Genomic DNA, 16,471 nt, shown 5'->3' with positions numbered 1-16,471 from the left:
GACTAATGCAGAAACTCAGGACTGACTGGACAAAATGCAGAAAAGAAGTGTGCTTGGAGTGCTCAGGCACAGTGGGACATCTGTATCACTCTACCCACCCCCAAGACTCAAGGACCAAAGAGGAAGAGACTGAAAGATTCTAAGAGTCTAAAGCTAAAGAGGACCAGCATAAGAGTGCCTTCTGACATGATGGTAGCTTTCCTGAACTCATAACCTAGCCGTGATGATGCACACGACGAAACCAGTCAACACTGGCATGCAATGGGAAGGGCTCACAGACCTCTGCCCCTAACTGGGGAGCTATTGACAGAATAGGGAGAGTCAGCTTTCTTTAACAGTATTGTCCCGGGTAGGTTGACCATACTCCACTGAATGGCCGGCCCCATACCCATACGTATATGGGTAACTCAATGGGTTATAAAATGAAGATACAAAGGGAAGAAGGGGTGGGGAGCTGGGAAGTATATCTGTTAGGAGTTAGGGGAAGTTTGGGGTAAATATGATTGAAATACATTGTATTATAAAATTCTCAAAAAAAATTATACTAAAATTGAAGAATCATTAAATTGCACATCTTCAAAGAAGGTAATTTCTATAGTATTATAATTAATAATCCATTTAAAATATAATCAAGTTTCCAATATTACACAAAGCATTTAAAAAGTTGTGCTCATCACATTTCATCTTTCTATAATCTCACTGTGAGCAACAGGTATTCAATACATGCTCATGCTATACTCAGTGAAAAATAACAGTAAATGAAGTTTTACTACAAGAATACTCCGTTACATACGCAGAAGCTAGCACTGTTAAATTAAATACCAACTTCACACATGCAGAATGGACTATGCCCACATTTATATTTAGGAAAAAGAAGTAGCAAAAACAATGGTAAAGAGGTTTGACATAGGAAAGTCTGGGCTTAAACAAAGTCCTGCACATCCATGTAAATCTCAAGAACTTCAAGACTAACTGGGATTGTTCTTGCCATGTTCAGATATTTGATGCTCTTACTATTCCCATCAGCTATATCAGAAGTACCATTACACATAAGCATATTATGATTGCTTGACTCGGAAGAGACCCAGAGACTCATATGACTGAATGCTTGGCTTATAGAGCGTGGCATTCAGAAGTATGGCCTTGATGGAGGAAGTGTGTCTCTGTGGGGACAGGTTATGAGGTCTCAGATGCTCAAGCAAGGCCTCCTGTAGCATTCACTTCTACTGCCTGCAGATCAAGATATAGCTCCTTCTGTAGTACTGTGTCTGCTACCATGTTTCCCACCCTGTTGAAAAGGGACAAAACCTCTGAACTGTAAGTGAACCCAAATTAAATCTTTCACTATATAAGAGTTGCCCTGGTCATGATGTATCTTCACAGCAGCAGAAACCCTCACTAAGACAAATAGATATAAATTAAAACCACAAACACACATATATTTGGTAAATTTATATTCAGAAATTGTGGGTATATCATGTCAAGTAATGAACAAAGAAAAAGGGGAACATTCTATTGGGACTTTATGTTTGATTTTTTTTAACCCAAGCTTCCTCTTTTGCTACCCACCTTTCATTCTCTTCTTGAAGTTGCCTCCCAGAAGAGCCTGCCCAATGTCTGCTCATCCTCCTCACTCTCATGATCTCCCAGTCAACTATAACCTAACTTCCAGCTACTGTGATAGAGCCAAGAGTCAGTCACCAATCCAAGCCTTTTTAACATTGCTTCACCAATTCAAGCTACCTAAACAGTCTTTCCCATAAGCTTTGATCTCATATACATCTAAGTCATGGGAAGTCTGTACAGCTTTCTGTCTGAAATCAAGAGCACTCTTTACCACTGAATCCACATCTCTTTTCTGACTGGCCTCCCCTGGACCATATCACACATGACTTGCCACTACATATGACTTCACCTACGGAAGACAGAGGTAAGAATCAATTTACAAACATACGCAACAAAATTGTAAAAATCCTATCTAGATAAACATGTATTTCTATAAGTCAAAAAGTTTAATTACTACTGTTGAACTCATACTAATATTAGGTGCAAAATTATCTCCTTTGTACAAAGTGCACAAAGGAAACTTTCCTCTGTGTGCCCAAATAACTGAATCTTAAAGCAAGACCTGCATGCTTTAATGTTTACAACCATACTTACTTATACATGTATTCAACTTTAGGTTTAGAGGGTGGCTGGCTCGGGGGAAGTAACTGGGACTAGCCTTACCCGTGTGGAAATAATTAGTCTCCTGGCCTAAAGCTGGTATTAGGATCAAAACAAGCTGATGTTATCTTAAGAATCCGTCCAGTTTCTGAGCAATAAAACCTAACTATTTGATAATGGTCAGATACTGTTTTGGTTAAGGAAAAAAGTGTAAGACATTTACTTTTAAGTTTAAATCAAAAACACAGTTTGGTTTAATTAGCAAATGGGGGTATTTTATAAGGTAAGGATGAATGGGGTATCTGGCACACATGCAGCTTCAGCTGACTCAGACGGCCAGAGCAGCAAGGTCACTGGAGCCTGGGAGTCCCAGAGAACCCAGTCAAATGTGGAGGAACTGGGGGCAGGGAGCATTACTTCCATATACCAAGGCACACTCACACAGATTTCAAATACCTTCTCTTTGCCAACTGTGTCCCATCTTGTACTTCTCTGAACTAATTATTAGAGCTTTCTAAATAAACTCTATGCATTTAACGTAAGACAAGAAGTCACTGAATATAACTTGGTGAGCTATGAGTTATTTATAGTAGATCAAATGAAAAATAAAATGTCTGACAACAAGAAAATTCAAGATCTGAAATTCAGTGTTTGACATAATTCTGACAGGCGCCATACACTGTCTGGCAGGGGTGGTAAAACTGTGAAATTCTAACCACTTACCAAATATAATATTGTTTGGAGAAGTAAAGAAAGAATCAGCACATACGTTAGACAAGTCACCAAGGGAAAGCATTCACTGTCTATATCCCATGCAGATTGGTGACAAGACTTGTTTTGCTTTCTAAATAACTAGCTAGAAATCCGCACATTCACTGAGGCCTCCTCTAACACTCCATCACCCAGACGTGATGACCCAGCAGACTCCACTGACCTCAGACTTCTGGTCTGTAATCAAGACTTAGTTATTTCCAGTAAACTACAGAAAGACATTTGGGAATTCTCTGCATAGTATCTCTTGTTCATTATGAATAGTACCAATACCATGACCTATGCTTTTTTCAAGTGTCCTTCTTTGGATCCTGTCAAAAAATATAACCTTATTTGGAAAAAAGCTAATAAATTATTATAAAGATCATCAAAAAGTAATTTGGAAATCAGCATGAAAAAAAAAAGAAGACCCACCATGAATAAGTTATTTGGAAACATTAAAAAAGGTCAGAATTCTTGGTTTTATTTTCTTTCCTTGGAAGATACAGGCACATAAGAAGAAAATAATAAAATTATGGAAGAGAATATTTTCACATTAGTGAATATATGTATAATATCTTAATACTTTATTCCTGTTTTACATATTTACACACACACAAACACCAATCAAAGATTTTATTGCAAAAGTGGTTATCCAGTTTTCTTTGTTGGATCAATCAACGGCCTGCACAGAAGGTCAGTCTCCCACCTCAGTGGGACCTTTGACCAACCGTTTGCAGTCACCAGAAGAACCGGGTACTCAACAAGCAGTAACTTTACCCTCTTTTGTGCACAGTGTCCCTCACATGCCCGATTTCCTTCCGACAAGCACTTCCTGACAAGCACTTCCTGAGGTGTTTATTACTTGTATAAAAACGAAGATATGATCAGCAGGATTTGGCTGAGTAACTATAGGAAGTTTGTAACCGAACACATATTGCATGCGCCACAGTATATGCCCACCCAAACAGGATAACTTTCAAAGAAGCAGCTGACCATTCAAATGGGAGCAGAGCACCACTGTTAGCAGAGTGAAGGATCAAATCCCTTAAACTCTGGCACTACCAACTCTACTTATATACTGTGAAAACTGACCGCAAGACCTCCATGTGATTAAAAGAAAATGATAATGATTTAGTATAGGACAAGTCTAACATATTTAGTTCATTCTTGGCGTTCATACTAGAATTTAGAAAAGCAACTATGCACTGCAATGGGTCAATGACTTACATACACGTGATCCAATTTCTCACAGCTCGAGACACAATGCTTTATCCACAGAGAACACTGAGTAGAAAGGTTCTATGTGACAAATTACAGGGTCAACTAGTAGACTATAGAGAATCCTAGAAGCATTAAGCTGTTGCTTTTGTTTGTAACTTAAAAGCACCAAGTACCTTACAAGATCACACAGTGATTGTTCTGGGAAAAAAAAGGAGAGGAGACGCTAGGTGTTAGTGCGGTGCCACAGGCTGCATTTGCCTGAGATGCTCTACAATACATAACTGCTTCCAGTTATCAGCATTCTGCCATCAAACCTCAAAGCCGGCCCCGTCTGCAATACTAATACTTGGTACAATACTAATACTAATTCTTTTGACTTTTGAGGTTTTGCCTTATATCAGTCATAATGACTAAGATTAAGAAAACAACTAACGCTCCAAAGCTACACAGAGGAACCCTGTCTCAAAAAAAAAAAAAAACTGAAAAAAGAAAAGGAAAAAAGAAAACTACTGACAACAAATGCTAGAGAGGATGTGGAAGGGAAGAAGAGCCCTCAGCCCTCATCCTTACAAAGAGTGCCGCTGTGAGCATGCAGATGAGATGGACATGCCCCTTCAAGACACAGATCTCATTTGTCCTGGCTATATCTCAAGGAACAGACCTGCTAGGTCTTGTCATTTTTTGAAGGAGCCTCCAGAGTGTTTTCCATGTTGCTCATGGTGTGTGGGGTTCATCTCTACCACATTTCCACTAGTACCCACCGTACATTTTCTAAGTCTTTGGTGCTTTTTTCTCTTCATTATGCTGCCCAAGTTGACATGCTCTTTTGAGTCTAAAGCTCCTTATGGATCCCAAGAGCTTCATAGTTTGAGGGCTTAGATAAAGTCTTTGGTCTACTTTTATTTGGTTCTTTTAAGTGATGAGAAATAGCAGACTAGTTTCATTTTTCTGCAAAAAAATACCTAATTATTTCAGCATCCATTCTTAAAAGGCTGTCCTTTTCATAATGTGTATCCCTCACATCCTTGTAAAAAACAAACTGGCTATAGATTTGTGGATTTACTTCCAGGTTCTCCCTCCATTGTTCTATATATCTTTATGTCCATATGTGCTATTTGGATAGCTACAGCTTTGTGGCAGGATTGCTCAGTGGCTAAGAACACTGCCTGCTCTTCCAAAGGTCCTGAGTTCAGTTCCCAGCAACCACATGGTAGTTCACAACCATCTGTAATAGATCCGGTGTCCTCCTGAGGAAGAGACCTGGTCAGTTGTCCTCATTAACTTAGACCATGAAACCCAATATGAACAAGTTCAACAGAACCTTCATATACGGGCTGCCCATGCATGCTTCAGCATTGCCAGGGCAAAACTATCATTTCATTCATTTTGAAGTCAAGTAGTGCAATGTCTTCTGGTTTGTTCACTCCACTCAAGAAAGCTTTGGTGCTCAGATTTTTCTATGACTCCAATGGTACTCTAGGGTTTTTTATTTTGTTTTGTTTGTTTTAATTTTCTGAAGAATGTTATTGGTATACGGGTTATTCATTAAATCTGTGGAATGCTTTGGGTAGCATGGATATTATAGTAATTTTAACAATATTGGTTCCTGAATACATCCACGTTAGTGCATCTGTGTCTTCACCCACTTTTCCCAATAACGTTGTTTTGGTGCATAAAAGAGGTTAGCAATAATGTAGCTAGACTATAGATAGACCCTAAACAAATGTTACTTCAGCAAACATTCATCCCCCTCTCATATTCTCTCTGGATTCTCCATTTAAAGTTATGGTCCCAGTGGCTCTCCATCCTGCCTCTTTTTAGCTTGTCTCTCTTACCTTTGGGCATCTTCACCTTCGTGACTGCTCAAGCATTGCATAAGGGCACAGTTTAACATGCGTCTCCTTGGCATATCACTAAATGAACCCCACTGTGATATAGATTACGTGTACTTGCAAATCACACACGTGCTTACGTCTGATTCTGAAATTTGTAACAGGTTCCTTCTGATCACTTTGCAGGCCTAAATGTTCCTCCCTAAGAAGTTATTGCTAGATTAACACGCATGCTCCCCTGGCAGATGTCAGGTACCTGAAACAATGTCAGGCATATGGAGTGCTCAATAAATGCCTCCTAAAATGAAAGAGGGGAAATAATTCTTTCTCTTCATGAAACCCCTCCAATATTCCAAATGTATGTATGCCAAAAAAGTATTTAAAAGTGAACGTTTTTAATTAAGTGAACATAAATAGCTGATATTTTGAAAATTTAAACAGTGTAAAAATTAATAGAGCCACAATAGATTAATCAATTCAGCATGGTTATAGGCAGTCACTTTGCTGTGCCCACTGTATGCTCAGTGGTCCTTATCATTTAATTAAGGACTGGATATATGATACCACTTGACCAATAGAGATGAAGCATTAAACTGAAATGACAATTTGAAATTCAAACTCTGTGTGGTAGCCAGTGATTTAGATGTGTCCTTTCAGAACTTCAACAATAATCCCATGAAGCCTGATCAGACGGTTCAGTAGGTAAAGGCACTTCCTGTGCAAGCCTGATCACCTGAGCTCAGTCCCTAGAAAGAACAAACTCCACAAAGTTGGTCTCTTTCATTCACATGTTCCATGCATACATGTTTGCTGCAGCATACTGCATGCACCCAGACACACACAATAAATGCATAAAGCTTTAAAGATTTTAAAAATAATCATAAAATACCAATCCCTGCTTTATTTTTATCTCATTATAAAAAATAGGTATTTTTAAATATATAAATATATATATCTAAGAATGTAACCATCTTTAACAGAGTATGCTTTTCATCTAACAAACACAACTAAATGGCAGAATACAGGAAGAATTACCAAAAGTTTCATTTTTTCAGCTCATAACTACTTACTAATGTGAACAAACTCCACCATTCAAATAGACAGCACATTGTTAAAAGGCTGCTCAGAAAAATGATCCAATTTATAAGCTATAAAATTAAATCAAGAAGCTACTACAGACTTTACAAAGAATTCACTACAGTTGGATAATTCAATGAGCTAACACATATGGAAGGAGTAAATACATTATTTTCTATTTATGTTAGTTAAGCCATATCTTTTTCTATACACAGGAAAAGTAATGATTTTTAATATTTTAAAAAGTTTTAGAAATAATACAATTTTTAATATTCAAATAGGACCACTAGTGAGTATAAGCTCTTGTTTGCACAAAGCAAATTATATGGGACAAAGAATGAGTTTTAAAGACTGTGTGGTTCCAATCCTTCTTCCTTGCTATTTGATCTGAAGCAAAACACCTAGCTTCACTAAGCCTCCATGTATCTGTAATATCACCGATATAATCTCTCCCATATAGGGTTACCATGGAGCTCTGGAAACATATGGTAGCACTCCTCTGCTCAAAAGGTCTTTCATACATTAAAAGACACACTTCATTATCAGAGCTCCTACATACAAGAAACAAAGTGGATCTTACTGGCTTTAAGAACAGAAGGCCAGAGTGCTTCAGCACTTGGTCCACGCTAATCCAGGTTGGCCATGCGCAGTGCTCCCAGTACGAAGGGAAGAACGGCTGGAAATGAAGCAAATCAGTTCCTGCCCCTTCAATAAGGCCATGTAGCCAGTATGTACTGACACACTCAAATGATTGCTTACAAAGCTGTACCCTTCCGATAAAACAGAAAATAAAGTGCAAAAGTTGAGTAAGTATACAGCAATTAATAAAATCTGAATTGCAGGGTCAGGCTTTCTAGGCAGATAAATTTTCATTTATCAAAAACAGCACTACATCAATTCATTGTGGATATGGGGGATAAACTGATACAGTGATTTGTCAATACACAATTAAATATTTTGAAATACATTGCTTTTTAAATGGTGTCATAGTTGTACCTAATCAGCAAATATTCAAGCCAATCCAAATTATATTCATACAGGTATACAATGTCAATTAACCCTGTCAGACAACTCCATTGTTAAAAACTGAGGTTACTCAATTACAAGTGTTAAACCAAATAACAAAGGACTTAATTCCACGATAGGAAACATTGTATTTCATCATTATGAAGCATTTACCAGTAGAACACAAAAAAAATCATAGCAACAAAATATTTCATTTACCTGCAACCTAAACATGTCTAAGCGAGGAAGGAAATTAAGATAAAGACAAGGTAGCCATTAGGCTGCTAATGATTTTTGAGTGGAAATTTATTCCAGGAGACAAAATATTTTTACATGACAAGGACATTTAGGAACATCAAAACTTATGTCCTACAAGCTAACTGAGCTAACTCAGTAAGATGAAACAAACAGGCTTCTCCCTTCCCACTTTCTTTCTGCCAATGAAAAAAAGATTACTTTCAACTTTACCCTAGGAAATAAAAAGGAAGCATAAATGCCAAAGGATTTTTTTTCACTGAAATGTCTATGTGCAAGTTATTACTGAAGAGCTGTCATTTTTCTCTTGAAGTAAAAGAAGTTAGGAACCAGAGATAAATGACTCAATGACTCATTTCCAATCTCAGCTCTGGTTCCAGTAAGTATAGCTGTCAATGGAGGTGCACACCAAGTACAGTCAATGTTATGTCCATCAAGTATTGCCCTGTTACACAAAGCATCACAATATTATCATGGTAGATGCTGCAGACACTGCAAACCAATAATTAACAAGTAATAACTATAAAGATTCTCATCTTACTTCTCCGTTTCTTAATGTTGTGATGGTTCCTCTTGCAACACCCATTCTAAATAGTGTTTCTGTGGCCTGTGAATACACAAAAAAATTATAAATAACTAAATTCATGATGTATACACAACCGTATATACGAAAACTGTAAAATGCCAACACTATCACACACCTAATATCTTCAAGAAAAACTTTAAGACACAAAAAGAATGACAAGTTTCAAATGATCCCCAGAAAGCAGTTTTTGGGCTTCTAAGGCTTCTAACTTTAAATCAGGCACAGTAAGAGATGAACAAAAATAACAACAGAAAAGTCTAGCAATACTGTCCACATGTTATTTAAATCTTGAGTTATATATTTTCAAAATTTTCTTTTTAATGCTTTATAGTTTAATAGTTAAATTTAAACATTATCTTATGTAAATTACTACAAATAATTCCATTTAGTAATTTGTCATGAATAACTGAACAAAATGAAGAGTCAGGAGCTATTTTGGAAGGGGCAAGTCCCTATGGGTCTTTGACTTGTTTTCCAATTGTTTCTAATACTTGAGCTTTTATCGTTTTTTCTGTAGGATGAATGACTTGAAGAACTCTCAACCCCACCATTATTAGATGTTCTTAATGGGTCTCTCAAAATTACAAAAGTAATAGCTGCGAGACAGAAAAAAGGGGCCTACCTGTCCCTGTGCCAGGGCTCTGGGCAAATTTTAAACACTATTAAAGTACTGTCAAAATAAATGTTAATAAACTCTTTAAATTCTTATTATAATAATTCTTTTTGACATGCATTTTCTTGCAAATATGTAAAGATGTTGTTAGATGGAACAATCTGATTTCCTAACTGGCAATTGTTGAACTCTGTTGCTACCCTACCTGCCTCTAAGCAAAACATGTGTCAATCAAACAGCTAGCTGGACTATGGAAGGCCAGAACCACACAGGTTGCTTTTAGCATTCCATGGATGGCTTCAGGAAACTATGCAGTGAGAGCAGCTGGTTGCTGCAGATCCTCAGGGTAAAGCCTCAGGCTGTCAAAAACAATTTATACTACATTTTTTTGTTGTCCCAAGCCTAGGTAAATTCTAGATGACTCTGAAGACAGCTGAAGAAGGGGCAGGAAAATCAAGGAAACACTGGGTCAGGAACAGGGGAAATGGTGGAAACAGACAGGACAGAAAGCTTAGCAGTGGGTTACAAATCTACATAGAGCCAGAAAAGAAAAATTACAGCACTCGGTCACTGGAAGAGTTCCAGAGAACCATCACGCCCTTAGAGCCAAGGGTCATAGAAATTTCACACCAAGGAGATTTAGCACTGGTTCCTATCAAGGACTAAGGAATATGAGGCCTGCTAAAAGCAACCTTTAACAAGGACTGAGGAATTCCAACTACTTCATCCTACACAAGACTTGTAACACCACAGGACAGCAGCTTTTGCTGCTCCTGACTGTGGACGTGATTTGTACAAAGGGTGGTGGTGGTGGTGGTGGTAATGAGAGTGGAAGAAAAGAAAATGGATTAAGGATGAACATCCCTTATCCAAAATGCTGAGAACCAGAAGTATTTGAGACTTCTTTTTTTTTTTTTTTGAATGGGGCAGAAGAGAGGCTGACCTTGAACTGTAACCATTCCTTCACCTCCCAAGTACTGGATGATAGGCATGCACTACCATGCCTGGAGTTGGGACTGTTTCTTTACCCTTTGGCTTACCTTGGTGCTACTGTAGTAGAAAGTTAGTTAAACATTAGTTATCAAGTTGTTAGTCTCTGGGCTGGAGAGATGGCTCAGACTTTAAAAGCTAGGCACAACCAAAAATATCAGCTGTTAGTTTATTTTTTGTTTTGATTTTTTAACACTCTTTTTTCTTATTGATTTTTATTGAGCTCTACATTTTTCTCTGCTCCCCTTCCTGCCTCTCCCCTCCACTTCAACCCTCTCCCAAGGTCCCCATGCTCCCAATTTACTCAGGAGATCTCTTTTTCTATGACCCATGTAGATTAGATCCATGTATGTGTCTCTTAGGGTCCTCATTGTTGTCTAGGTTCTCTGGGATTGTGATTTGTAAGCTGGTTTTCTTTGCTTTGTATTTAAAAACCACTTATGAGTGAGTACATAGGATAATTTTCTTTCTGGGTCTGGGTTACCTCATTCACTATGATGTTTTCTAGCTCCATCCATTTGCCTGCAGATTTCAAGATGTTGTTTTTTTTTCTGATGATCTCCATTGTGTAAATGAACCATATTTTCCTTATCCATTCTTCAGTCGAAAGGCATTTAGGTTGTTTCCAGGTTCTGGCTATGATAAACAAAGCTGCTAAGAACATAGTTGAGCACATGTCCAGGTAGTAGGATTGAGCATCCTTTGAGTATATGCCCCCAAATGTGGTATTACTGGGTCTTGAGGAAGGTTGTTTCCTAATTTTCTAAGAAAGTACCATACTGATATCCAAAGGGGGTGTACCAGATTGCAATCCCACCAGCAATAGAGGAGTGTCCCCTTTACCCCACAACTTCTCCAGAATAAGTTATCATCAGTGTTTTTCATCTTGGTCATTCTTACAGGTTTAAGATGGAATCTCAGAGTTGTTTTGATTTGCATTTTTTCTGATGACAAAGGATGCTGAACATTTCCTTAAGTGTCTTTCAACCATTTTAGATTCCACTGGTGAGAGTTCTCTGTTTAGGTCTGTACTCCATTTTTATTGGATTATTTGTTCTTTTGATGACCCATTTCTTGAGTTCTTTGTATATTTTGGAGATCAGTCTTCTGTCTGATGTGGGGTTGGTGAAGATCTTTTCCTATTCTGTAGGCTGTCGTTTTGTCTTGTTGACCTTGTCCTTTGCTTTAGGGAAGCTTTTCAGTTAATTGTTTCTCTCAGTGTCTATGCAGTTGTTAGTTTCGACAGGCACACACACTGGAATGATCTTGGCTTGCTATGGCTCTGCGATCATTCTGGAGTACTAACAGTTTTAACAGATGGGCAGAGGGCAAACATTCTGCCACTGATGCCTGACATCATGAGTTAGACTCCAGGAATCCACAATAAAAGGAGAGAACTGACTTCTGAAAGTTGCCTACTAACTTCCATATGCATGCCATGGCACACAAGCACCCCTGACATGTATGTGTGCACCCACACTCCCCCCCACACACACAATGGTGATGATGATAATGAGAACAATAATTTTCCTGAGTTAATATGAAGTATAAGAATTTCCTGTTTAGATTTGGGTTAAATGCCCAATATATCTTCATTTATGACTTTTAAAACTCAAGTCAACAAGTCAAATAGTGATGTTCAATGTCACACAGTCAGCCACAATACCATGCAAAGATATACTAATTTATGCTTACATTCTGAGGAATGATGACAGGCCAATACTGCAAGTCTTTACTTTCCATAATTAAACCATTATGTCTCTGCTGAAGCAGAAAACTTTGTATGGTGAAAGCACCGTGATTCAAAGAATGCAATACACTTGACCATGAGCAGACATGGCAGGCAGCATCTGGTAGGTTGTGTGCCATGTCATGCACAGTGCATAGTCCAGATGTTTACATTCAGAAACTCATGAAAGGCAACACTAAAATTGCCAGAAATACCCTGGCTTCACTATGAACTGATTTATTTAAATTAAAAATTAAAGCAAATTTATTTAATTAAAAATAAATTTATTTAAATTAAAAACTCATTATGAATGAATTTTTGGTCATTAAAAGCTTTTACTGCTTCCAGTTTTTCACAACTTCCATGTCCAGTCACAGGTGAAGGATAATGACCACATCTTAAGAAGCTGAGCTCTGATGTCTATTGGATAATCAGGAGAAATAAGCAGGACACACAATAGCTGCGCAATGGTAAACAAGCAAACTAGTCTAACCTGCACTTGCCAGCGACTACCCGTGTTCTTGTTTCTCAAGTCATCATTTGTCCAGCCAGGAATTTAAGAGTCATACCTAAATCTTCACCTCTCGACTACTTACCACAACATACAGCCACTACTTGTTGAAGTTCTGTATGAGTAAGTGTTCATATACTGGTTGTTTGGGGGATGGTGGTTAACCAGAGTGTGAATAAATATGTCCCAGTTGTATTACAGCAATTTCAAATGTTGAAAATATAATCTGTTGGTCTTTCATGTTAATGAAATCAACTTGTTCTTTTCAGACATCATAAATGTCATAATCTGTTTTCATTCAGAACACTGAGAATATGTGCTACATATGGAGACAATGGACTCAGCAGTTCAAGGTCATGAGGAATGTTACTTCTGTTTGGAGATGTGGGCTGGTAAGTTCTCCAGGAATGTAAATGATAAGCAGATGGTTCATTTCCAAACTGAGAGCAATCTGGCTCTAAGGAAGAGTGTACTTTCGTAAATACGTGTTATGTCATGTTCTATTCAGTATGACATGACCTAATCATGTACCTTGTTATGTTCCTGTCTGCTTTTAGCATAATAAAGTGTATCAAAGAAACACACATTTCCGCTATAAAGCTATCTTTTTACATAAATTGTCACAAGTGAACAAAATATTAGAACAAGCAAAGCTATAATCACTGAGACATAGGGTTCTATTACTTAGTTATCTTTCAAAACAAGACCTCAGTCAATTACAGAACTGAATTTTTCAACCAGTGAATAATATCAAATGGTACAATAATGTGGTCCAGTTCAGTTTCCAATTTGAGAGCATGAATAAGGAAATACCTAAATGTGGTCTCTAATTTGTCATTTAAAATATTTTCAAAAGAATACAAATTCAGCCCACACACCAACTGTGAGATGAATAGTCTAATAACCGTTAGACTACTCAACAATCCTCCTCTCTTCACTGCCCTGTCCTCAGAAATGGCGATTGTGTTTCGATAATTCATCTTGGTTCTTAAAAGGACAGTAGTTGTTATGATTGCCATCAGAAATGTCTCCCATGAGCTCATATTTTCAGCACTTGGAGTCCAGTTTTTGGTGTGATTTTGGAAGCTATGGAACCTTTAGGAGGTAGGGTCTGACAGGTAGAAGGAAGAACTAAAGGTGGCCCTGGAAGGCTATACCAAGGATCTCACCTAGGCTCTACTTCCTGTCTACTGTCATGGGGACAGTGTCCCTTGCCTGCCATGCTGACCTGAGCTCTCTTTGAAGCATGAACCACCCTAAACCCCTCACTGCAGTTGTGTCTGTCAAGCATTTGGGGTCACAGTGCTAAAAAAGCTAAGAGAACTTAATGTTAGTTTAAATCACTGATTCTCAATCTTCCTCATGCTGTGACCCTTTAATACAGTTCTTCATGTTGTAGTGACCCTCAACCATAAAATTATTTTTGTAACTACTTCATAACTGTATTTGATGTTATGGGTCGTGATGTAAATACTTTTGGAGCTAGAGGTTTTGAGATCCACAGACTGAGAACCACTGGTTTAAATAAACAAGTAGTAGTAATTCCTTTTGCAACTAATATGTTTTGATACATGATATAATCCCTGAAATAGAAGTCATTTCACAATAATGATTCAATTTACAAAAGATACATAAAACACATCCTACACCTAACAGTGAAGTTTTCATTGGGCTAAAATATTACCAGTAGGCTCAGGTGTTATTTATACTCTTGGTCCATAACTGATGATGCTGTTTGGGGAGGTGGTAAAAACTTTAGGAGGTGATGCCTACTTTTAAAAAGCAGGTCATTTTGGATAAAACATTAAAGGCTTCCATAGCCGTTCTCTACTTCCACAGCCTCTGCCAACCACTCCTGCCATGGTATATTACCTCACTGCACGACCCAGAGCATGAAGCCAATTACTCATGGTGCAAACACTTGAAAATCCTCGGCCAAAATGCATCCTTTCTCCCTTAAGTTGCTTTCTAAGGGAATTCAGCTCAAAGCTAAAGTAAGTAAACAAACTACAAAATACACAAACTAAAGAGTCCTACAACAACTTACGCAAATACTGTCTATACTCCACTACAATAACAGATATAGACAAAATAACTTTGAGACAAAATGATTGACGCCTGGAAAGAACATTAGCAATGAACATGACTTCAATGATATTTTGGTGGCTCTTATACCAATGTATATTTTTTAAATCTTTATTAAAAATTAGGTGGTTGGAGCTGTGTGAGCTAAATTCTAGGTTCTAGTCCAGCACCATGCTGTTTTGTTTCCAATCCTTCGCAGTATACTCCGAGATTGGATACTGATTCCTTCTGTGTTACTATTTCTGCTTAGGATTACTTTATATATTGGGGGATATTTGCAGTTTGCTATGCTTTATGATTTCACTGGTTGTTAGGATAGTACAGGTTCAGCTTCTACTGTAGGTGTCTTCCTCCACTGCCAACAGTGAGGATTTGCTGGTCTATTCTGTGGACAGTATTTGTACCAAGCTCTCCTTGGTTCATCTACCAGTTTCCTGAAATGTAATGTCTGGTGTACCCATGAAGTGGATCGTCCTTCACTTTCATTTCCATATGCGGTATTCCTTCATTATTCTCTGTGCTGTTGGCTTAGATACCATAAATTTCCTTAGCTTGTGCTTGTCCTGAAATGTTCTTTCTCCATCAATTTTAAGATGACTGTTAGATGTAACAATCTTTTTATCAGCACCAACTTGAAGTCCATCATTCCATGCTTTCTTGGTGTTTAGTGTTCATGATGTGAAAACTGACGTCATTCTTGAGGTGTACATCATTTATAAGAGTTGATACTGTTTCCTTTCAGCTGTTAATAGCATTTCCTGGCTCTGTGTTTTTGACACCTTGAGTGTGATGTGTCATGCAAAGGTTCTTCTCTATCCATGCCTATTTGGAGCCCTACATCCTTCTTATACTGTAAGGTCTATTTCTCTTCAGGTTTCTATGACAGCTTCATGAACAGGGTGTTTACACCTTTAGATGCTCACTCGGCTTCTCCTACTATCCAACAATCTTTATTTTAACCTCTTAAACCTTCACAGAGTTCTTGAAATTTCTGGTTATGTTCAGTTTCTTTATATATCAGAATATATTACCTCACCTTTTCCCTCTACCCGTAAAATTCATTCTTGTCATATCCAATTATGCTTTCTACTCTGTTTTTACTTGCTTGATTAACTCATTTCCAGCATGTATTTGGTTCTTTTTCCAGCATCTAGCTTCCATGCTAAATTATCCTCCATGGTTCTTAATTTCTTCTCCAATTAACATAGTTTATTTACATTCTTTTGCTAGCTTTCTTGTTCAGGTCCTGAATTGATCCTGAATTCATTAATCTGTTTGAATGCTCATTTATCCTTTTCAATGATGTATTTATTTTTATTTTGTGTGTATATTTGCTTACATGCTTATGTTTTTACCACAGACATAATCAGTGACTATGGAGTTCAGAGAGCATTGGATTCCCTGAAACTGGAGTTACAGGTGGTTGTGAACTAAATTCGGGTCCTCTACAAAAGCAGCAAGTACTCTTAACCACTGCATCATCGCTCTAGCCCCTATCTTTTTTGAAAGTAGGACTATGAAATATTTTTCTGGATCCTCGGTGAGTTTATTGTCTTTGGATTATAATACGGAAGAACTGTAAGATTGTGACGCTGTCACAGTGTCTCTCTGTCTCATAGTCTTCTGCTTATCTGCGGTTTTGTGTGTC

General features: G+C 37.8%; 1 protein-coding gene across 1 annotated transcript in view; it reads right to left on the bottom strand.

The window, feature by feature from the left end:
* Window positions 1-16,471, bottom strand: part of Tmem135 (transmembrane protein 135) — a 161,721-nt gene that overhangs the window by 79,284 nt on the left and 65,966 nt on the right. Inside the window, exon 5 of the mRNA XM_075952387.1 lies at window positions 8,851-8,916. Coding sequence (XP_075808502.1) covers window positions 8,851-8,916 — 66 coding nt within the window. The remainder of the gene's footprint in view (window positions 1-8,850; window positions 8,917-16,471) is intronic.

Source organism: Microtus pennsylvanicus, chromosome 18 (genome assembly GCF_037038515.1).
Source record: "Microtus pennsylvanicus isolate mMicPen1 chromosome 18, mMicPen1.hap1, whole genome shotgun sequence".
Classification (NCBI taxonomy): domain Eukaryota; kingdom Metazoa; phylum Chordata; class Mammalia; order Rodentia; family Cricetidae; genus Microtus; species Microtus pennsylvanicus.
The sequence above is the reverse complement of the archived record's forward strand: the minus strand, read 5'-3'. Positions and strand labels throughout refer to the sequence as shown.